This window comes from Wolffia australiana, chromosome 11 (assembly GCF_029677425.1).
Source record: "Wolffia australiana isolate 7733 chromosome 11, ASM2967742v1".
NCBI lineage: Eukaryota > Viridiplantae > Streptophyta > Magnoliopsida > Alismatales > Araceae > Wolffia > Wolffia australiana.
Genome location: NC_135845.1, coordinates 6,570,001 through 6,592,795, shown reverse-complemented (window position 1 = coordinate 6,592,795; position 22,795 = coordinate 6,570,001). Strand labels below are relative to the sequence as shown.

General features: G+C 43.1%; 4 protein-coding genes across 18 annotated transcripts in view; 2 read left to right on the top strand and 2 right to left on the bottom strand.

Annotated features, from left to right (window-relative positions):
• Nucleotides 1-1,068: 1,068 nt before the first annotated feature.
• LOC144709055 (uncharacterized) lies at nt 1,069-3,058 on the top strand. Its single transcript, XM_078582461.1, has 3 exons — nt 1,069-1,857; nt 1,965-2,903; nt 2,993-3,058. Exons 1-3 carry the CDS (start codon nt 1,069-1,071, stop codon nt 3,056-3,058), a joined length of 1,794 nt encoding a protein of 597 aa, XP_078438587.1.
• A 4,331-nt stretch (nt 3,059-7,389) lies between these two features.
• On the bottom strand, nt 7,390-21,112 carry LOC144709896 (crossover junction endonuclease EME1B-like). 15 transcript variants are annotated; one of them, XM_078583554.1, is made up of 24 exons: nt 20,629-21,112; nt 20,299-20,549; nt 20,042-20,224; nt 19,797-19,950; nt 19,597-19,706; nt 19,239-19,414; nt 18,249-18,312; nt 18,043-18,161; nt 17,462-17,551; nt 17,269-17,383; nt 15,007-16,710; nt 14,847-14,895; nt 14,689-14,736; nt 14,544-14,608; nt 14,388-14,454; nt 12,992-13,087; nt 11,543-11,858; nt 8,865-11,332; nt 8,644-8,785; nt 8,452-8,557; nt 8,327-8,386; nt 8,141-8,216; nt 7,838-7,963; nt 7,390-7,723 (listed from the first exon to the last, which is right to left on the bottom strand). In XM_078583554.1, exons 1-11 carry the CDS (start codon nt 20,957-20,959, stop codon nt 16,540-16,542), a joined length of 1,764 nt encoding a protein of 587 aa, XP_078439680.1. In that variant the 5' UTR covers nt 20,960-21,112; the 3' UTR covers nt 7,390-7,723; nt 7,838-7,963; nt 8,141-8,216; nt 8,327-8,386; nt 8,452-8,557; nt 8,644-8,785; nt 8,865-11,332; nt 11,543-11,858; nt 12,992-13,087; nt 14,388-14,454; nt 14,544-14,608; nt 14,689-14,736; nt 14,847-14,895; nt 15,007-16,539. The 15 variants fall into 15 exon arrangements, with proteins under 15 accessions (XP_078439680.1, XP_078439677.1, XP_078439678.1 ...); XM_078583551.1 differs by having other exon boundaries at nt 8,332-8,386; XM_078583552.1 differs by lacking the exon at nt 8,141-8,216 and having other exon boundaries at nt 8,332-8,386; nt 11,543-11,696; nt 11,775-11,858.
• On the bottom strand, nt 10,465-10,953 carry LOC144709054 (uncharacterized). Its single transcript, XM_078582460.1, has one exon. It carries the CDS (start codon nt 10,951-10,953, stop codon nt 10,465-10,467), a length of 489 nt encoding a protein of 162 aa, XP_078438586.1.
• A 40-nt stretch (nt 21,113-21,152) lies between the features above and the next one.
• The window catches only part of LOC144709898 (uncharacterized), a 2,006-nt gene continuing 363 nt past the window's right edge, over nt 21,153-22,795 (top strand). Inside the window, exons 1-2 of the mRNA XM_078583561.1 lie at nt 21,153-21,435; nt 22,657-22,795. The exon at nt 22,657-22,795 is cut by the window's right edge and continues 363 nt beyond it. Coding sequence (XP_078439687.1) covers nt 21,205-21,435; nt 22,657-22,795 — 370 coding nt within the window. The 5' untranslated portion in view covers nt 21,153-21,204. The remainder of the gene's footprint in view (nt 21,436-22,656) is intronic.

The window sequence follows — 22,795 nt, the reverse complement described above, 5'->3', positions numbered from 1 at the left end:
TCCTCTCTCACCCTCACTTTCTCTCTTACTCTCTCTGTCCACCTCCCTCCGGCTTCACCTCTCTCTTCCTCTCGTTCTCTGCTCGCTCGCCCTCACTTTGGCTCTCCTTCTCTCCCTATCTCAATCTCTCTCATTCTCTCTCATATTCTCTCATACTCTCTCCCTCTAGCCTGCTCCCTCTCCCTCGCGCTCTCTTTCCCTACTGAACTCTCTCCTTCTCGCCTGCTCTCTCACTCTCTCTCCCTCTCACTTCCTGTCTCCAGCTCTGACTGAATATCGATTGTCCATCTCTCCGAGAACGCCGCATCATCTTCCCTCTATTGGAGATCGATTTTCTCTCCCACACAGTCTCGCTCTATTGAAGATCGAGAGGTGTTCTCAGCCACTTTCAGCCAGGTATAGCAGCCTTTTTCTCTCTCTTTCTCTCTTTTCAACGCCGCAATCTCTATTTCCATCCACTTGGAAGATATTCAGTGTGGATACTCCAATATCCATATTTGGATATCGTTATCGATATTGGGACATGGATATCGATATCGGTTATTTAGATTTGGATAATTGGACATGGATATCGACATTCCACGATGTCCATATTTCGACATTGGAATCCATTTTTCAGATTTCCATATTTTGATATCGATATCGACCTTTTAGATTTTCATATTTGGACTTTGATATGGATATTTTATTGCAGGCCATAAGGATCCTCCTGTGTCGTGCAGCTGTAAGATATTCAGCCAAAGCAAAAGAGAATGTAAGTATCATATTGATTACCAAATTGCCTCTGTATAATTATTTACATTATGCTTCTGTACCTGTTTGTCAAATAGGGCCGATGACCGAAGTTTTCTTTTTGGTTCGGATTCAAGTGATGTGTGCTCAAGTGACTCTGATGGATATTCAAGTGAAGAATGGAATGAAGAATTTTGTAACGGGCGGAGAAGTAGAAGAGAAGAACGTCAAGTAGAGCTATGTGGTGATGATGAGGGTGAAATTATTTTGAGCACACACAGCGGTAGAAGATATGATCCTGGGTGCCCCAACGATAAAATTACAATGCAATTGGGCATGACATTTGAATCAGGTTCACAATTTAAAGCAGCCGTGAAGAACTACGCCGTATACAACGGGTTCAATTTTAGGTTTAAAAGGTCTACGGAGAATATAGTGGAAGTTGTATGCCAGGAACATTGTCCATGGAGGATATATGCCAGTTGGGGTCCTATGAGGGAGGCCTTTGTCATAAAGGCAGTAAATGATGAACATAGGTGCAATAGGGCTCCCACGAACATACAAGCCGATTATCGTTGGATCGCGGAACACTTCTTAGATGCTATTCGAAGGGATATGAACTATAAGGTAGATCATATGATGCAAGAATTGCTGGAAAAGTATGGAATAATAGTTTCACGGGGCACATGTTATAATGCAAGGTCCTGGGCGCGCAAGATTCTTCATGGTTCTTTGAATGAGCATTATCAAAGGCTACCCTGCTATGTGGCCGAGTTACAGAAAGTGGGTAGGAACAGTACCTTCCAGTTGGAGGTGGTGCATGACATTCATAATTCTTTGCCTAGGTTTAGCAGACTCTATATTTGCTTCGAACCTCTAGCAAGGGGGTTCCGTGAGGGCTGTAGACCAGTGATTGGGCTGGATGGTTGTTTTTCGAAAACCGAATTGAAGGGGAAGTTGTTGAGCGCCGTTGGGAGGGATGGAAATAACCAGATGTTTCCTATTGCTTGGGCGGTGGTAGAAGGGGAAAATCAAGCTTCTTGGACTTGGTTTATTAGCCTGTTGATGACTGATTTAAGAATTATTAATGGCTACGGTTGGACTATTATAAGCGATCAGCAAAAGGTATTTAACTTTCTCATTCGCCGTATTCTACTTATCTTAAGACTTACTTGGTTAAGGTAGAACCAATGTTGTGCACTAAAAACCTGATACGCTTTGACATTTCGCAGGGTCTAGCAAATGCAGTGGCAGGCTTGTTACCTCATGCGGAGCATAGGAATTGCGCAAGACATATTTATTCAAATTGGAAGAAGAAGGGACACTCCAGTGACATCTTGAGGAACCTATTTTGGAAAGCAGTGAAGTGCACAACCCGTGAAGGATTCCAGAGGGTTATCGGACAAATGGAGACATTGAAAGAAGCAGCTGCGCAAGATTTTGTAGAGGTAGGCGTACAAAAGTTTTGCAGGGCTTTTATTTCTGAAAAGCCGAAATGTGAGGTTATTGATAACAACATGTCTGAGTGTTTCAATAGCTTCATCTTGCCAAGTAGGTCTCAACCTATCATCGACATGTTGGAATACATTAGAAGGGCAGTCATGGAGCGTATAGTGAAGAAGAGGGAGTTATTCTCCGAGAGTGTTGATTCCTTATGCCCTCAGATAAGACGGGTACTCGAAGATAATAGACTCAAGTGTAGGACATGCAGTGTTATTCATGCAGGCTATCTTAAATTCGAGGTTAGCACACACGGAGAAGGGTTCGTGGTTGACCTGCGTGCCCAACACTGTACCTGCAGATATTGGGCTATCACGGGCATTCCATGCCCGCATTCTATTGCTTGCATTCACTTTATCCGAGCAGACCCTACTAATTACATCAACGAATGGTTGAAGAGGGATTCATACCAGCTAGCTTACAGTTATGGTATTCCGCCGATGAATGTGAAAAACCTGTGGAGGGAAAATGAGGGAAGCTACCTCTTCCCCCCATTGATGAAGAAACAACCGGGAAGGCCAAAGCGCAGAAGAAGAATTGACGCTAGTGAAGCCGGTCCCAGTGGTGTACGATTGACCAAGAAAGGCGTGCAAATGCACTGCTCTCTCTACAACCAAGGCGGCCACAATAGAAAGACATGCAACAATACAAGGCCACAACCTGCATACGAAGTATGGATTGAGTTTTATATTGAACTTCCATTATATCCTCGATTTTCCGTAAACCTGAGATATTAAGCACATCTTGAACAATCATATAGGGATCGAAGTCTTCTTTGGGAGGATTCAGCAAATTGTTGAAGAGCATGACCAAGTTCCAAGTTTGACTGTTTCTTCATTTTAATTCACTACTCAGATATTTGTTGGTCAGTACTCAGATATTAATCAGTCAGCATATTTTATAGGTATTAGTATGCCACCCGTCTTTGTTCTCGAGTGTTACAAGTCGTACAGGGGAATATTGGATTCCCTATATATTTCAGGATATTGAAATATTGAATATCAATATCAAGTTATATTGATATCAATATCCAAAAACTGATTTCTGGGAATATCGATATCGATATCGAATATTGATAGTGCGGAATATCGATATCAATAACTGAGAGAGAGACTGCAAGAGTTATGGAGGGATAGAGGGAGTAGCTAAAGAGAGTAGAAGCGGGAGAGAGCAACAGAGAGAGAGGGGGTGACAGGGAGAGCCGGAGACGGGAAGTGAGAGGGAGCGAGAGTGAGAGAGCAGGCGAGAAGGAGGGAGTATCCTCCATCATCATCCATCATAATCATCATTCATCAATCATTATCATCATAATCTCACCGCAGCTGCCGACGAAATGCTCGTCGCAGTCGTTAACAACGGCATCGAAGCTGTCCACGTAGCCCTACAGGCCGGATGATTTTCCATGGCCTTCGTACTCTACGCCGTAGACCGCGTATCCCGCCTTGATCAGCCGAATTGCCATCCCTGCAGCGATACCATTCAATTCCAAGTCCGTCAATCCTCCGCTATTCACTTATTAGTCCGCTTATACCATCCGATATTCTCCATCCACTCACCTCTCATCGAGATGCCGCCCTCCATCGCATACCCTGTAGGACACAGATAAATGGGAGAGAGATGCACATCGATACCGTAGATTGATAGACTGATAGATAGAGAGAGAGAGAGAGAGATGGGGAGACAAGATATAAGAAGAAGTTGAGATAGATGAGAGAGGGATGGAGAGACGAGACATAACAAGAGATGGAGATAGATGGGAGGGAGAGATGGGGAGGCGCGATATAACGAGAGATGGAGGTAGACGAGAGAAAGATGGAGAGACGAGACATAACAAGAGATGGAGATAAATGAGAGAGAGAGAGAGATGAGAAGACAAGATATAACACGAACTTGAGATAGATGAGAGGCAGATGAGAGAGAGAGATGGAGAGGAGACATAACAAGAGATGGAGATAGATGGGGAGACACGATATAACACGAAATTGAGATAGATGAGAGATAGATGAGATAGATGAGAGAGATGGAGAGGAGATATAACAAGAGATGGAGATAGATGGGGAGAGAGATGGGGAGACACGATATAACACGAAATTGAGATAGATGAGAGAGATGGAGAGGAGACATAACAAGAGATGGAGATAGATGGGGAGAGAGATGGGGAGACACGATATAACACGAAATTGAGATAGATGAGAGATAGATGAGAGAGATGGAGAGGAGACATAACAAGAGATGGAGATAAATGGGAGAAAAAGATGAGGGGACACGATATAACTAGAGATGGAGGAAGACAAAAGAAATATGGAGAGACAGTACGCAACGATTTATGGAAACGGATATATGTGGGAGAGAAAGAGAAGGAGAGACAAGATATACCTTGAGATAGAGATGGGGAAAGATGAGAGATAGATGGGGAGACAAGATATAACAAGAAATGGAGATAGATGAAAGAGAGATGGAGAGACGAGACATAACAAAAGATAGAGATAGATGGGAGAGAGAGATGGGGAGACAAGATTTAGAAAGTGATTTAGGGGGAGAGAACGACATGGAGACCAAGAGAACGAGAAAGAGAAGGGGAAGAGGGAGCACGAGAGACAGAGTGCACGAGAGAGGGATGATATTGATTTCTGGAAATATTGATTTATTGCCATAGGTTTCATAGCAATCGTTAAGTTCGCGACCATCATAGGCATACAACTTTGTTAATGCAAAATAGAAACCCATTGTTTGATTGTTGTAGCCGAGGACGTCTTTATCGATTGCGCACTTGTCCTCGAGTTTTATTGAGATTTTGGTTGGACTGCAAAGGAGATGTATCTCATAAAGTATGTAAGAACTGAGAGGTGGAATCTCAGGTAACGTCTTGAAAACATAAATCCTGATGGGTGAGTCTAAGATTTTTTAGATTACCGAAGGAGAGACCTTTATACACTCAATGATGCAACGAATGATCTTAGAAACCTGGGCAACATAAAGTTCAGAATTCTGCATACGAAAGGTGGTAAGTCAAGATGATCTCCATTGAGGGCTTCAATAGGCCTAATTAAACTCCTCTTTAGTTGATTTTAAGAACATTTCTGGTTTTTTTATAATGAATGATAATCATATAAGTGAACAATTTGTTCTGGGAATGATTAAAATATTTCTGCGAAAGCATCTGACTAACTTTACGATGAAGATGAGGAAAACACAATTCTCTCGACAATATCAGTCATGATTTTAAGGGATCAATCCGATGCGAGATTGTGTAGCCTACAAGTTTTAAATAACTCGAATCTCCAAATCATGCCTGAGCGAAAGATTCATCTTAATCCAAGCCTTGGAGGCTACCCACGGCCCTCATTTCAGCTTTTTGAGATTCCTACAGACCAATCTCCGAAACCAATTCAAATAAAAAAGAAATCTTTCTGGAAAGGCCTCCGAGCGTCAATATTTCAGAGCTGGAAATCGCATGAGAAAAAGAAACAAATAACAATGAATATCAGAGACGACGGGATTATCTAATGCGAAAACCTTGTATTTTACTTTCCGCTGCTAAAGAGAGAGAGAGAGAGAGAGACAGAGACAAAGAGAGACAGAGAGCACGAGAGACAGAGAGAGAGGGAGAGAACTAGCGGGAGCGAGGGTGAGACGGAGAGGGCGAGAAAGAGTTTGGGGGAGAGAACAACCGCGGGGACCAAGAGGAGGAGAGAGAGAGGGGGGTGAGGACACACGAGAGAACGAGAGCATGAGAGAGGGATGAGAGACAGCGAACTAGCGGGAGCGAGGGTGAGACGGAGAGGAGAGAGCGCGAGGGAGAGAGAAGGAGCAGGAGAGGGGCAGAGAAGTCGAGAGAGAGAGAGTGGAGAGAGGGAGAGACGATGAGAAGGAGAAAACGGAAGGGTGAGCGAGGCGAGAAAGACGGACGGCCGCGAGGGCGGCGGCGGGCGGCGAGGCGGCGCGGCAGCGGGCGGCGACAGGCGGCGGCGGCCAGAGATGGGCGCCCGCGGTGGCCGTCCGCGACGGGCAGCGGCGACAACGGCCAGGTGTGGATGCCATCGTGGAGTCTACCTGGCTACCAGGTGGACTCCACGTCAGCTTCTGGACCATCGCTGGCAAACAAAAAAAAGAAGACGCCAAATGGTGTCTTCTGATTGGCGCGTGCTATATTTTGAACAAAACTAAAAGTTTGTGCTACTTTTTGAACGAAAAACGGAGTTCGTGACGTTTCGTAGACTTTGCCCTAAAAAGTTTGTGCTCATAATTGATCCTACACAGCTATACCTGAAGATCTGTGGTGGGGGACTCGGTTTCCTCAGCAAATGGAAGCCCAGGGCGATCGCATACGAAGGATAAGAGAGCGTCCTGGCTGATAAACTCTTCCAAAGAGGGTGAGATTCTTCCCATTGATGGGAGGGCATACAGGAAGATCTTCTCTGGAAACGTATGGGTCAATTTCTCGTTAGAGTGAGAGGAAGAAATGCCCAGCACTAAAAGACCAAGAACTCCAGGCCTCCCAAGCTTGAATTCCTCTTGTGCCGGCTGTTCGATCTACATAGAGACAGAGAGAGAGAGAGAGAACTGTCCCGCACGCGCTCTCCCCCGCTGCCACCGCCCCGGCCCTTCCCCACCGTCCGCGCCCCCTTCCCGCCGCCGCGCCGCCCCCCTCGTCCCCCCCCCCCCTTCCCTACTTCCCTGGGGCGGCTCCACCCGCTTGAGCGGCTCGACCTCTGCTCGACTTGAGAGGCGGTGGGGAGGGGGGAGGGGGGGCCAGCGGGGAAGGAGGTGGCGGCGGGGAGGAAACGGGCGGCCGGGGGAGGGGCAGGGCGGCGGCGGGGAGGGGGTGCGGGAGGCCGGGGGAGGGGCGGGGCGGCGGCGGGGAGGGGGCGTGGGAGGCCGGGGAAGGAGGCCGGGGTGGCGGCGGGAAGGGGGTGCCGGAGGCGGGGATGGGGGTGGTGGCGGCGGGGAGGGGGCGCGGGAGGCCGTGGGAGGAGGGCGAAACGGCGGCTGGGAGGGGGCCCTCTCACTTTCTCACTCTATTCTCTCTCACTCTCTTCTCTCACTCTCTTTGTCTCTCTTTTCTCTCAGTCAATCAGAGGCCAGAAGCACACATGTATTTGCTCGCCTGGGCTAGAGAGAGAAGAGAGAGAAAGCAGGGACATTCTCATCCTGGGAGAGAAGGAAATTAGTATCTCGAATTCTTTCAATCAGAAATGTTAACAATAAATCATCACCATATTTTGAAAAACTTCAAAAATCCATCGGAGGAAAGCGGATTGCTCCTTTGCTCCACCCTTACAAAACGCCGCCTGATATTTCCTCCATCAGCTGCAATCGTGGTCAATAAAAAATCCCATCTTCAAACACTCAGAGAAACCACTCAGAGCAATCGTGGTCAAAAAATCCCAAGCGGCGATGCTATCGTGGGATTATCAGAAAGTTTGGTAAATAGCTTCTCCACTTGAGCCACAATGTCTTGATGTTTGGCAGCGCCCACCGCAGAGATGACCTGAAGATGGAAAATTGAATTATAAAAAAAACATTTTCATGTCTTCGTAATTTTGATTGAAGGAATTAAAAATACAATTCTAGGGGCGGTGTAATGAGTTGATATGTAGTCCACCAGATGTTGTTGAGTAATGGTCTTGAAATTCTGGGCTGAGCCCAGTATTGTCCGGCCCAATGGTGTGTATTGGAAAGCCGTCGCATGTAAATGGTCAATGATAACTTCCTCAGCCTGACCTTCCACCTGAAAGGAAGGAAAGAACAACAAATTATTAGGATGAAATTGAATACAAATTGTTCAGTTGCCTTTAAAAACTGTATTATTTGAATCAAACCGTGTGATTTGGCTGTTTTGAAAGAAATACAGGTTTCAAAAAAGCAACCGAAGATCAGGAAAGAATCGCATAAAAAATACAGGCACCAATTCTAGTGGGGCCCGCTCGCAATGCTCGCTTGAGGTGAAGATGGAGGTGTTAAAAAGCGGGGATGTTCTCATTCTGAGGGATAAAAATTCCACATTTAGCTTCTCAATCTTACCACACAGATCTGAAGATTGTAGATAGTGATGGAGAAGAAAAGTATAGATGACATGGGATGTTTAACAGACCTTACCTGATTCATATTCGACAATTTGCACATTTCGTCTTCGTTGATGTGGCTTCGTTGTCTATAGTGGAAATTGTAGACAATGAGTGAGAAGAAAAGTATATGTGACGTGGGAGCGGACCTTACCTGGTCCATAGGTGACAATTTGCACATTCCGTCTACGTTGTCGTGGCATTGCCATTGCCGCCCCCAACGATATTCTGTAATCATATCCTTCTCTATAATTATCCGGCTGCTATCATAAGAAAAGTATTTCAAAATGAATTGTAGTACAATATTACGTCATTTATCTTGAGTACTTTCCGTATTATTTACCACCTCTTGGGTCTACTTGTTTCTTTGGTTGCAGGTGGAGGAAGGAGGTGCGAATCATGGCATACCCCTCTTTCACATGATGTTATTTTGCCATGACGATGTTGATGAAAATGATGTATATGTTGATGATGATGAGGATCACTTCCTGTAAGATGAATTTAAGTTGTATTGAGTTTGGGAAGATTATGGGGATGAGATGGTGGAGAGAGGGTTTGAGAGTGTACCTGAGAATGTAGATGCTCATCTCCTACGATCTTTTACTCAACATCCACTAATGGAAAACCTATGTGTAAACAACATTAGTCACATGCAAGTGGTTCGTGCCTCCATCGCAGAACACGATTCCTGCTGGACAGATTCGTGTTCTTGAGAGAGAAACATAGAGTTGGCCGTGGGTAAAAAGTCGGTTTGGTAGATATAACCCCACCATGTCGCGAGTCTGTCCTTGGGATTTATTAATTGTCAATGCGAAGGCGAGTCGAATTGGGAATTGAAGGTGCTTGAATCAAAAGGGAAGCCTTGATTGAGACGGGTAGAGTGCAATCCGTGGTAGGAGATGGACTTCACCGTAGAAATTACCTTGGCTGACAATAGTGGCTTGCAACATTGTTGGGAAAAAGCTATCCACTCGTAGCCTAGTCCCGTTGCATAGACCTTGTAATGTGTTCAAATTTCGGATAAGGATTACGATGCAACCGATCTTGAGGCAGAGTTTGTGGAGCAGCATTGTCGCATCATCAGTTGTGTTCAGAAACTCTGTTGGGTACAGAGATTCGTTGTTGACTTCGCCAGGGGGAATTGCATCGAAGCTTAAGTACTCCATTGCTTCACCTGGGAAGACGTCGAGCACCATGTTGTTGACCTTTACCACATCATCATTCAGAGGGGTCAAAATCGTTTTCGCTAACAAATGAGTTTCATCATCTTTTAAGGTACCATAAACTTTGGTAATAAGATCAGATAGAGAGGAGACGCGGCAGATCTCATTTGGAAGATAGACATCTAGGCCAACTGGTCCTTCTCCGACGGCAAGTAAGAACTCGCTCCATGCCTGTTGGTTGAGTGAAACGCGGACATTTGTTTTGAGTAAAAAAACAGAGCAATGGCGCCATACATCGCTTCGGTTAATGGACGAATTGATGATCATTGCTCGTGAGCCTTTCTGTATGACTGGAAGCATTTGTCTGAAGTCGCCTCCCATCACGACAACTTTGCCGCCAAAAGGAATATTTTCCGATTATGCCTCAGTTGTCTTCCTCACATCACGAATAGATCGATCGAGCGTCTCGTAAACATGGCGGTGCATCATTGGAGCTTCGTCAACAATTATAATACTTGCTGACTGAATTTGGCGGCCTATCATCGAGCCAGGTGAAAATCCACACGTTGAGATGTGAGTAACCGGAATAGGAATCTTGAATGTGGAGTGCAACGTTCGCCTCCTTCGAGGAGAAGCGCTGCGATACCACTTGTTGCAGTTGATATTCCTGAGAAGCGATAGGCCTTTATCTTTGCAAGCATAACTGAGTAGAGAAACGTCTTACCAGATCCACCAGGCCCGTCAACAAAGAAGACATTCGCCTCCTTAGCACATTCTGTCGATTCTATGGCTTCGAATACTGCGTCGTAAAGTTGTCTTTGTTCTTGATTTAGCATGTCTTATAGGTGTTCTGCAGTGAGGAGTGCATTCTGGATGTTGTTTCCATGACTTGGCCTGCATATGGTATCTATTGGTTGAATTTCGACGCATTGGGGCAACCCTGGGAATGCTGCGAGGGAAGACCCATTGTGGTAGAGGATTGACTCGATTGCGCTCAACACTTTTTACTGTATCTGGTTTGTGACTTGTGAGGGGCTGTCGAAACGGATGTCCACCGACATGGCTTCAAGGTATTTTTCGAGAAGCATAACTGGATTGGAGATTTCACAATAGAGCAACATCATCGCATAGAGCTCGCGATCTTGACGGGGAGAAGCAACGCCTGATGCCAATGCGAGATCATTGTCAAACTCTGCGTCAGAGTGGAGTAGTCCGCGCGCAGCTGTAGCTCTTTGATATGTGTCGTAATCAACACCAGCAACGGTGAGCAAATCTTCGTAACATGTAGCTCTTGGAACATGATGAAGCATCAATCGGAGGTAGTAGCGCGTACTGTCGCGAGGGCACACAAAGTGCACCCTTCCAATACACTGTTGTCGTTGACATCGTGTCCAACGTCGAGTGAAATCGTTCCACGTGTAATAAGAAGGGAAGTCATAGTACAACATTTGTTTGGCTAGATTATCTTGCGGATGCTCCCTGTTGTAGCGCATCCACTCTGTAAGGGGCGTGCGCTCCGACCTATCCATGACTTCACTAATTGGTTCACCTTCTGCGTACACCACGGTTTGTATATTATCATCGTGAACTTGTAGAGCATAAACTGTTGGATACATTTTTTGCATACTGAATTCGCAGATACGCCAAAAAGACTCTGACGCAGATACGTATCGTGCGTCGAGATACTGTTGGGCTTCGTCGCGTGAAGAAGCATTTTGAGCATTACCGCCAATGGCAAAGTCTGTAGTAGCGGAATCATTCGAGTAGTTGAGAGAGATAGTCTTACTCTATTGCAGCCTATTGGAGATGACAGTGTAAAAATAGTCTGGTCTGCGAATCTATCCTGCAGATTGAATAATATATCCCTCCAATCTGTCAAAAAATTCCAAAACTATTTATATGATTTAAGAATAATTTTCAGTATTATTCTTCAACTTCAAAGGGCACCAATGAAAGTGATAAAAACTTAAATTTATGTATACTGAATAAAGTGAAACGTGATATTTATTGAGAGTAAAATAAACCATTAAAAAATTCAAACCCGAACGTAATCAATCCAGTAGTTGAGAGAGATAGTCTTACTCTATCGCAGCCTATTGGAGATGACAACGTAAAAATAGTCTGATCTGCGAAGCTATCCCGCAGATTGAAGAATATATCCCTCCGATCTCTCAAAGATTGAAGATTGGTTAAAGAGCGTGATGAACGGAAGATTGGTTAAACGGATAGGCCTGTTCTGAAAATATTCATTGTAGAACAATGGTCAGAATTTTGGAATGATCACAATAGTGGAATGATCACAATATTCAACTACTGGAATGATCACAATAGTGGGGCCCGCTCGCAATGCTCGCTTTGGGTAGAGAGAGAAGGGAGAGGAAGTAGGTCCGTCCTCATCCTGGGAGAGAAGAAAATCAGTATCTTGAATTATTTAAATCATAAATGTTATAAATTAATCATCGCCAGATTTTGAGAAACTTCAAAAATCAACAAAAGGACAAACTTGTATAAAGAGAAGAGAGAGAAAGCAGGGCCGTCCTTATTCTGGGAGATAAGAAAAAATCCCATCCTCAAAATTCATTAATTTCATTTAAATACATAAATTTCAGAAAATAGAGACCATTTTCAGCGGAAAATTGATTCATTTTAAGAAAATAGATTCAAAATTTCAGAAAATAGATTCAAAAATCAACAGCATCTGTTGTTGATCCATTTCAGCATAAAATATATTCAAAAGACATTAATTTTATTAAACTACTTTCAAACTTTCGTTAAAATACATTTTCAGCAGAAAATAGATTCAAAACTCAGTATTTTCAATAAAATACATTAATTTCAGAAAATATATGCAAAAGCATCTGTGGTTGATCCATTTTCAACAGAAAACAGATTCAAAATAGATTCATTTGCAGAAAACAGATTCTAAATTTCAGAAAATAGATTCAAAATTCAACAACATCTGATGTTTATCCATTTCCAACACAAAATAGATTCAAAAGTCATAAATATTATTAAAATACATTCAAATTTTCAGTAGAAAATAGATTCACAGTTCATTACTTTCATTAAAATACAATAATTTCAGAAAATAGATTCACAAATCAACATCATCTGCTGTTGATCCCTTTTCAGCAGAAAATAGATTCAAAAATAGATTTCATTTCAGAAAACAGATTCTAAATTTCAGAAAGTAGATTGCAAATTCAACAGCATCTGTCGCTGATCCATTTTTCAGCAGAAAATAGATTCATTTTCAAAATTCAATAGCACACTTTGATCGGATCAAAAATTAGAAATGTGGATGGTCCAGATGAAACGTGGTTCGACACAGAGAGGGAAGAGAAGATTTGGTCAAAATAATTTGGTCGAAGATTTCATTTAAATAATTTGGTTAAAATTCAACAGCATATGACGTTGATTCATTTTCAGCAGAAAATGCGGTTGATTCATTAGAATCTGGATGGTGCAGATGAAACGTGGGTTGTCAGAGAGATAGAGGAGAAGAGAGAGAGATCATATGAAGTGCTTTACCACTGCAAAGCATTGTTCACGCCCGCCCGCCTCATTCTTCCCCTAAATCTCTGTCGATCGTCATTCCGACATTATGGTCCTATTTCTTTTCAGTTCCTATTATAGAAGGGTGCATTTTCAGGACAAAATAGATTAAAAAGTAGATTTATTTTCAGAAAATAGATTCTAACTTTCAGAAAATAGATTCAAAAGTCAACAGCATCTGCAGTTGATCCATTTTCAGCAGAAAATAGATTCAAAAGGCATTAATTTCATTAAAATACAGTCATAATTTTGCTAAAATATATTTTCAGAAAATAGACTCAAAATTGCAGAAAATAGTTTCAAAAATCAACAGCATCTGCCGTTGATCCATTTTCAGCAGAAAATACATTCAAGAGTCATTAATTCGATTAAAATACATTCAAATTCTCACTAAAGTACATTTTCAGCAGAAAGCAGATTCAAGTTTTCATTAATTTCATTAAAATAAATTAATATATTCAAAATTCATTAATGTCATTAAAATAAATTAATATATTCAAAATTCATTAATGTCATTAAAATAAATTAATATATTCAAAATTCATTAATTTCATTAAAATAGATTCTGAGGAAGATTTTGTATTGAAGATTTTGTCATCAGATTTTGTCCTAATCTTTGGACTTGATTCTCATAATCGATCGAGGTTTTCACCACGATCGATCGATGCAAACCCTACAACGATTCGCATTCTCTATCTGTATTTTCTGCTCTGAAATGCATGAAAATATCGTTAGATATCTGAGAAATAGAGACATTTGCATACGCCGCTCTACTTTGTTCATCCTGCTCGAGAAATTCAGAAATCAAATGAAAGATCAAACACCGCGAAACTTGCAGAGATCTTGAAAATTTTAGATCTGGGAAGAAACTTTCGAGGGGGATTTTGAATGAAAGATATCGTCATCAGATTTTGCCCTAATCTTAGGACGTGATTCTCATAAGCGATCGAGGCTTTCGCCACGATCGATCGACGCAAACTCTACAACGATTTGCATTCTCTATCTGTATTTTTTTCTCTGATCTGCATAAAAACTATCGTTAGATCTCGGAGAAATAGAATGATTTGCATATGATCGCTCTACTTTGTTCATCCTGGGCGAGAAATCCGGAAATCAAAGAAGACAAATTGGGAATTCGGAACAAAAAATCCACGAACACGCGACGCTTCAAAGACGAAGGCAGGGAAGAGGAAGAATCCTGGTTCCGTTCCTTTCTTCGAGCGGCAGAAGATGATTTCTTTCTTTGAAAATACTTGAATTCGAAAACAGGAAATGGGAAATCGATAAAATCTAAAGCAAAAAACAGGAAATCAGACTTGATCGGACGAAAAACAGATTGGAGATAAACGATTTTTAGATCAGAAAAACCAACCTTCGACGGAAATTCAAACTTTTTGGGCTTCCGAAAACAATCCTTCCTTCATCAAAGTTTCTCTCCCCTGCATACACAAAATCGGCAAGATCAGTTTAATTTGATATTTAAATCTATGAATGCGGGAGAATTTTTGATAGTTGAATCAATACATACCCTGGCTTAGTGAATTAGGCGGCCCTTGTTCTCAGCTTTTGATTCGATGGTCGATGTAGAAATTTCTGTTGATCGAAGAGTTTGTATCAAGAATTCGAAGTTTTTGTTCTTGGAAAATCAGGGAAAGAATTTCTTGTGTTCTTACTCTTCTCTGTAGCCCAGCCAGTGGAAATGTTGACGACTGTCCCAATTGCTGTGATAAATAAAGAAACAAACGGGAAATTTGAAATTCAGTCATGATAGTGTTTCTTTCTGAACTGAAATCCAATGTTAATTCGACAGGAATTTAGGTTACATTCATACCCCTCCCAAGAGCGGACAGCACGACCTCATTGTGCTGGTTCATGATCTTCTGCAAAATCAAACATCGGGATGAACATCATACGTCGGTTTTGTTGAATCAAATTGGTAAATTACTCATGAAATAAAATAAATCCAAGGAACTGTTAAGAAAAGATGATACCTTGGCTAGATTAACGTAACACCGTACGGGTTCTTGGTGCTAGAAACTTGAATTCTGTTGTTCAGAACACCATTCTTGCTCCCATTTTTGAGCGTGATTACAGATCGAGGGAAATCCTCGTCGACCACGACCACTTAAATCTCTTCATTCGTTTTGAGATAGGATACGAAACCGTTCTCGCTCTCTTCTCTCTTTCTCTCTCTTCTCTCTCTCTCTCTCTCTTCTCACTTTTCAGCCAATCTCCCTCTCGCTTTCTCACTATCGCTCTCTCCATCTCTCCCACTCCCTCTCCCTCTCTCTCCCTCTCTTCCTCTCGCTTTCACACTATCGCTCTCTCCCTCTATCCCTCTTCCTTTCCCTATCTCTCTCTCCCTCTCGCTTTCTCACTATCGCTCTCTCCCTCTCTCCCTCTCCCTCTCCCTCTCTCTCTCCCTCTCCCTCTCGCTTTCTCTTTATCGCTCTCTCCCTCTCCCTCTCCTTCTCCCTCTCTCCCTCTCTCTCGCTACGAAGGGAGAGGGAGAGGGGGAGTGCGAGAGGGAGAGAAAGAGAAAGAGCCAGACGGGGAGAGAAAGGGAGAGAGGGAGATATAGCGTAAGAGAGAGAGTGAGAAAGAAAGAGGGAGAGGGGGGGAGAGAGCGATAGCGCAAGACAGAGAATGAGACAGAAAGAGGGAGAGGGGGACAGAGAGCGAGAGAAAGAGAAGGAGACAAAAAGAGGGACAGGCGAAGGGAGAGCGAGATAGAAAAAAGGAGAGACGAAGAGAGAGATCGTGCGAGCGGGACAGAGAAAGAGAGACAGATAGAGACAGAGCGACAGAGAGAAAGAGGAAGAAGGGGGAGAGAGCGAGAGAAAGAGGAAAAAAGATGGAGAGACGAAGGGAGAAAGCAAGATAGAAAGGGGGAGCGACGAAGGAAGAGAAAGAGCGCGAGAGGGAGAGAGAGAGCGAGAGAGAGAGAGAGAGAGAGAGAGAGGAAGAGCAAGAGAAGAAAGAGATAGATAGAGACAGAGCGAGAAAGAGAGAGTGACAGAGAAAGAGACGGAGAGGGAGAGAGAGCGAGAGGAAGAGGAGAGAAGAAGAGGGAGGGACGAAAGGAGAGGGACATAGAAAGAGGGAGCGACGAAGGGAGAGAGAGAGCGCAAGAGGGAGAGAGAGAGCAAGAGGGACAGAGAGATGGAGCAAGAGCAAGAGAGAGAGACACAGATAGAGACAGAGCGCGAGAGAGAGAGAGTCCGCGAAAAAGAGGGAGGGGGAGAGAGAGCGAGAGAAAGAGGAGTAGAGAAAAAGAGGGAGAGACGAAGGGAGAAGGAGAGATGGAAAAGGGGAGCGACGAAGGAAGAGGAAGCGTGCGAGAGTGAGAGAGAGAGAGGGGAGATAGAAACTGTTTTTCTTAACCGCTTATCTATCTCTCTCACTTTCTTTTCTCTCTCACTCTCTCTCTTCTCTCTAACTATTTTTTCAGCCAATCAGAGGCCAGAAGGGTATGCACGTGGGTATGTAGTTGGTAAATGCTGAAAAGGTGGTCAGGGAGTGAGCTAGGGAGAGAAGAAGTCGGCTCCGTTCTCAGCGTCGTCTGTCGAGATAGCACCGTTCCTGGCCATAAGGATCCGGAATACTCTCTTTGAGCACGTCTCTCCCAGCCTCCTCTCTCCACCAATCTGCCCTTCCACCGGCAGATCCTGAAGCAGAAACTCCTTCTCGTGCACCTAAATCAACAAAAAAGGAAAAAATTACCCATTCAATCCTCTATCCATCCATCCATCCATCTCTCTCCTCTCTATCCACCTCTCCCTCCGTCTAAACATCCATCTTTCTCTCTATCTCCCAATCTCTCTCCTCTCCATTCATCTCTCTCTCCATCTACCCATCCATCTTTCGCTCTTTCTCTCTATCCATCTCTCTCTCCATCTAATCATCCATCTTTCTATTTCTCTCAACCTCTCTCTCAAACCATATCTCTCCCTCAAACCATCTCTCTTTCCACATCTCCCCGTCTCTCTCTCTCAATCAATATCTCTCCCTCCAGCCATCTGTCTCTCTCCACACATCTCTCTACCTCTCTCTCCCTACATCCACCTATCCATCTTCCATCCATCTATCATCAATCTTCTTATCTGCCTACTAGTCAAAGTACTGAATTCTCAATCTAAACCTATCCTTATCTCCCCATCTATCTCACCACTTGTCAATCTACCTCTCGTTTCAATCCTCCATCTGTCGGATTTCTCAAGCGAGCTAGCTAGCAAATTAATCTATGTCCTTACCGATTTCATGGGGTCCATGTAGACGTTGAGAAGGGATCTCATGGTGGGGTATTTCTTCCAGATGGCTACGGCGAATCGAGGCTGGACCTTGGGGATGGCAACAAGGGCCCTCAGCCTGCCATCCACACCATTACATTATTATGGTCGAATTAAGACGGTATCTTTCTTAAGTTTGTTGAGGGGACAAACTTACCACACATTTCCTTTGACCAGTCTGCGGTCTATGAAATCCTTGGAAACATGTGACCCATTTGCATTAACAGATAGCCTCGTGATCTTCTTCCTTCAAACAAAAAACGGGCATGATCATATTAATACTCGATCATTCAAAAAACACTTTTTACTTTTCTCCATCAGCAATCAGAGATATTGTGATTTCGACTTGTTCATGTTTTTGATAAAGATTTATTTTAGAAGCCAACGCATGAGTCGACAATCCAGAGCACTTGGGGAAGTCAATGACGTCTGCCACCTCAACCATGGTTGGATAATGACAAAATCATCATTGTCATTATCATCCGTAAATTTCATCATCGTCATTCATGTCTGCCTTGGGTGATGATGATGATGATGATGGCAATGACGACAACCCTATTTACTACGAAATATAAACAGGAAAATGAGGATGGTGTATTTAGGAAACCCATTAAAATGTAAATATGCCGTCAAACTGATAGAAAAAGGTGATGATGACGATTAGTATGTGAATTTTTCATCATCATCTTTGACGCAAGGCTCTAACCTTAATAAACACCTTTTGTTTCAATATCATACCTGTGCTGACACGACGCAAGGCTACAAGTCAAGCCCACGACGTGGTCAGCAACTTCTGCTTCGTCCATGCACTGCCTTGAATGCACTCTGCGAAAGTGAGTGGTTAATTTTGATAAAACCTGCAAACAAAAATGTTTTAAATTTTTGGAACCTTTAAAGTGAATGCAGGAAAAAAGAAGTTTTAAGGTAATTGATGTTGGACAGACCTCTTCAACGGGTGGTCGTACACTGAACTCAGTATTTGTTTTATTCTTATATTGATTCTGTTCCCTGAAAATCAAATGACCAAATGAAACGAAAAACTTAATAAAAATGACCGTACGAAATATTCACCAGAAATGATAAGATCAGGTTTGTTTGCATTGAAAGAGGTGGAACAATCTGAGAGGAAGGGGAAATAATTGATGACCATGTTGGCCAAGGGCTACATATGTTTAGAGGGATAACCACCCTCTATGTAAATGACTAAAGTACCCTTCAGGAGTGAAGTGAAGTGTAGTGAAGTGAAGGAAATAAGTTCTCTCGCTCCCTTCGTCTCATCCGGATCCTTAGGATATATCCGTTTCATCCGGATCCTACAAAAGCGCCTCCATTCTATCAGTTGAATTGCGAAGAAATATTTAGCATCTGAAAAAGAGCACCGGAAGAAATATTCACTCTTGATGGAGAGACAAATCATGAAACGAAGGATCTTCCGGTGCTCTTTTTCAGATGCTAAATATTTCTTCGCAATTCAACTGATAGAATGGAGGCGCTTTTGTAGGATCCGGATGAAACGGATACATCCTAAATTATCAGTTCAGTATGCTTTCAGGTAAAGCACGTGAATTTTTAACATTGTTTATTTTATCTTATTTATTCGTGTATGGCTTTGGAAAGTTAGGTTGGAAACCTGCAGAAAATATTATCACATGAAAATCGATAAATTTCACTTTTGCTGCAATTCGCGCGCTTTAATCATCGGTTAGGCGTCCTTCAAAATTTTAAATGTTTTTTTCCAAGTTTTCGAGAAACAGAGATTTCTCAGAGTAGAATTGCATAAAATAGTCTTGCCGGAAATATGAGATTTCAGATAGATTTTTAATGAAAAACGCGTTAAGAATGATAATTCTCCTAAACGGATATATCCTACAAGAGTGAAGTGCCGTCATCATATCAGTTTAGCACAAGAAATAAGTTCAAAGATGACCACATACCACTTGTTCACAAAGGACATCAGCATATTGGTGAGATAACAGACGGTAAATGATGGATAGGAACTTTGTACTCTGCGCACATGCTCCAAAAGGGCTCCATTTGACGAAAGTTTACAGAATTCCTCCGCCTCAAAGATCATAAGGACGTATTGAACCTCTGATCCCATTAATGAGAGCTGCAGTTGAAGTATCAAATGCAATTTTGATGAGACAAGAACATGGAAAGTTCACGCTGATGTGCAAAGCGCACTACTCCATCAAGAGCAATGATTGACGTTATTCCAGGCATAATGGACCCCGAATCAGGACACAGAATTAAAATAAATAAATAAATACAAGGTCAAATTTTTGCAAACACCTGAGATAGCTCCTCTGGAACATTCATCTTCCACAAAATCGACCCTTTAATCGGATTAGAAGTTATACGAAATGAGAGTCCTTTCTCGGCAAATCTTGTAAGAAGATGACCTGTATGTCAAGGAATAACAACGAAAAATATAGCTCTGTTTGAGACAAGATGTTTTCCAAGTAAATAGATCGTGACGGAAGGAGCCATACCACCAATGGATCCGTTCTCGACCACCTTTGCATCGATCTCTGCTATTATGCACTTCAACGCAAACTTCCCTGTTTCCCACCTTTTCTGCTCCTGTAGAAGTTTCTTCGATTTCGCCGCTTCTGCCTTAAGCGCTTCCTTTGCCAGTTTTTCTTCCTGGGCATCAGCGTATATACGTGGAATTTAACATCTCATAGATGGTTAAATCATAAACTTTGCCAGTTCAAGGAAAATCGGCAGAACTTACCTGTCTTTTTCTTTTCTTTTCTTCTCTCTGGCGGATTTTTTCTTCTTTCAGGTCCTTTTTCCTTGCTATTTTTTCATCTCCAATACTTTTTACGGCATCCTCGGGCAGGCATCTCTCACTCGCCCCGTTTGTACCAACAATATCCTCCAGTGAGAATTCATCCGCATAATCTCTGCATTCATTCTGGGGAAAGGCTGCATAGTCTCAGGACATGTTTTTAGTTTTATCGATCTACACTATCGGATTCATAGTTGTACCAGAGGAATTGTGCTCGCTGGATTCAATGGCTGAAATTTCCGGTGCAAAGGAGAATCTTCAACCAGATCAACGATGGGCGACGCGCCGATTCCAGAAAGAATATCACCATCACACGGGCTGTCCTCATAAATATCTCCCTTGATTCCATCAGCGCCGCCGCTGCTCTCGACGACACCCTGAATAGTTCCCTGCCCCGAAGGAACTCCAGATTCCTCGTCTTCGGATTCCAAGCAAATGAACCTTTTAATCCCTGGAACGGCACATCAAGCAACGGAAATCTTTCACCTCGTCAAATTCGATTTCGAATTTCAAGCAATCTCGCAACTCACCTTCGAACTTATCCGGTTTCTCCTCGGCTCCAATTCCGTCGGGGAGATCACGGGAGCAGCGGACGATAACAGGTTCCGACGCCGGCGTCACAGGCGTATCGGGAACGATCCACGGCTCATTCTCAGTTGTCGGTTTCTTAAGCGGAGTCGGCCCATCCTCCACAAGAATGACCTCCGATGGCGCTCCATCTTCCCCCCCCGACTCCACCTTCCTTCTCCCAAATTCAGACAACGAATCAAGATCAAATTCTTCAACTCTATAACCTCGTTCGCCATCGCCGCGGCCATCGTCGTCGGAGAGAACATCGACGGAGATCGCCTGGAACGCCATAGCCCTAGAGCTCGAGATCTGGAAGGCGGTCGCGGTATTTATAGCCGAAATTCAAAATCGGGCGGGAAATGGAAAGGCGGGCTGAGCCGGCTTACGATTATTCAAAAAAGCCCGGCCCGGTGAGATAGGAAATGACGTTATTACCCTCTGAATCTCGGCGGGGCTTCTGGCAGCTTCTTTAGGATGAGGCAAAGAGAGGGCTTGAGCCGCAAGTCTGTAGAGTTGTAGAGAGAGGAAGAGAAGCTATGGCGGCCATGGCGGCTTCTTGGTGCGTTGGCGCTGCCGTTGCGGCTCTTTCGAGTTCTTCTGGCGGTAGGAAGAAACGTAGAGGAAGTTGCCATCAAGCTGCCGGCGGATTCGGAGTCGTCGGAGGACGCGATCGGATGGGAGTTGGTGGCAGAACGAAGATTGGAGTCGTTTGTATGGCTCCTGAGGAAGAGAAGATGACGCGCCGCTCGCCTCTCGACTTCCCAATCGTACGGTTTTTTTGCTTGGCTCGGTAGTTTGTGATGTCTATTTCTGTCGATTTTGGTTCCGCTTCATCTTGATATGCTCTTTTCCGCGTCGCATTATTTCACTTTTGATGATTTTGAGTTCGAATTTGAAGGTTTTTTGAGTCGATTGTGTGTACAAATCATGAAACGAAGGATCTTCCGGTGCTCTTTTTCAGATGCTAAATATTTCTTCGCAATTCAACTGATAGAATGGAGGCGCTTTTGTAGGATCCGGATGAAACGGATATATCCTAAATTATCAGTTCAGTATGCTTTCGGGGAAAGCACGTGAATTTTTAACTTTGTTTATTTGATCTTATTTATTCATGTATTTAGGCTTTGGAAATTTAGGTTGGAAACCTGTAGAAAATATTATCACATGAAAATCGATAAATTTCACTTTTGCTGTAAGTCGCGCGCTTTAATCATCGGTTTGGCGTCCTTCAAAATTTTAAATGTTTTTTTCCAAGTTTTCGAGAAACAGAGATTTCTCTGAGTAGAATTGCATATAATAGTCTTGCCGGAAATATGAGATTTCAGATAGATTTTTAATGAAAAACGCGTTAAGAATGATAATTCTCTTCTCTGACGTTAGGTCATTCAGATTTTAGATTTGGTCCGATCTTTTATGAGATCTCCCTGTTTAATTTTTAGGCTTTTGTGAATAATTATCGCTAAACATTAAATCATAAGATGAACTCTCCATGTTTAATTATTTAGGCTTCGATGACCAATAACTTCTGAAAATTGGTTTTCCTTTCTTCGGGTTACTCCAATCACATTTTCTCCGGTTTTATGTTAAAATCCCGTTCTGTGTTTAAATTGAGTTCAATTTAACATTTTTCCCTCCGATTTGAATTTTCAGCTTGTATGACCAGTTACTACTTGAAATTTTCTTTCCTTGATCTACGTGACGATCAAATTTTATTCTTATGATACTGGGTTCAAACCCATGATTAGTGTTTCGGCCTGAACAAGCCATTAAAACTGAAAAATTATTTTCCTTTATTTAGGTAATTGTTATCATACTTCTTCTCTACAGTTCAGTGTCTAGGATGACAATGATGATCAATAATCCGAACCCCTCATCGTCTCGTCGTCATCATCTTGTCGCAGTCTCGTCGTCATCATGTTATCTCGTCGTCATCGTCCGCCTACCCTCTCCGCGGCAATGTTATCTAATGCAGATGTTCCTTTCTCCAGGAGTGGGAAAGGCCCAAGCCAGGCAGGAGGCCTGATATATTTCCTCAGTTCAGTCCGATGAAGACGCCATTGCCGACTCCGATGCCAGCGGACCCGCCTGAAGAAGACGAAGAGGAAGAGGAAAAGAAGGAAGAGGAAG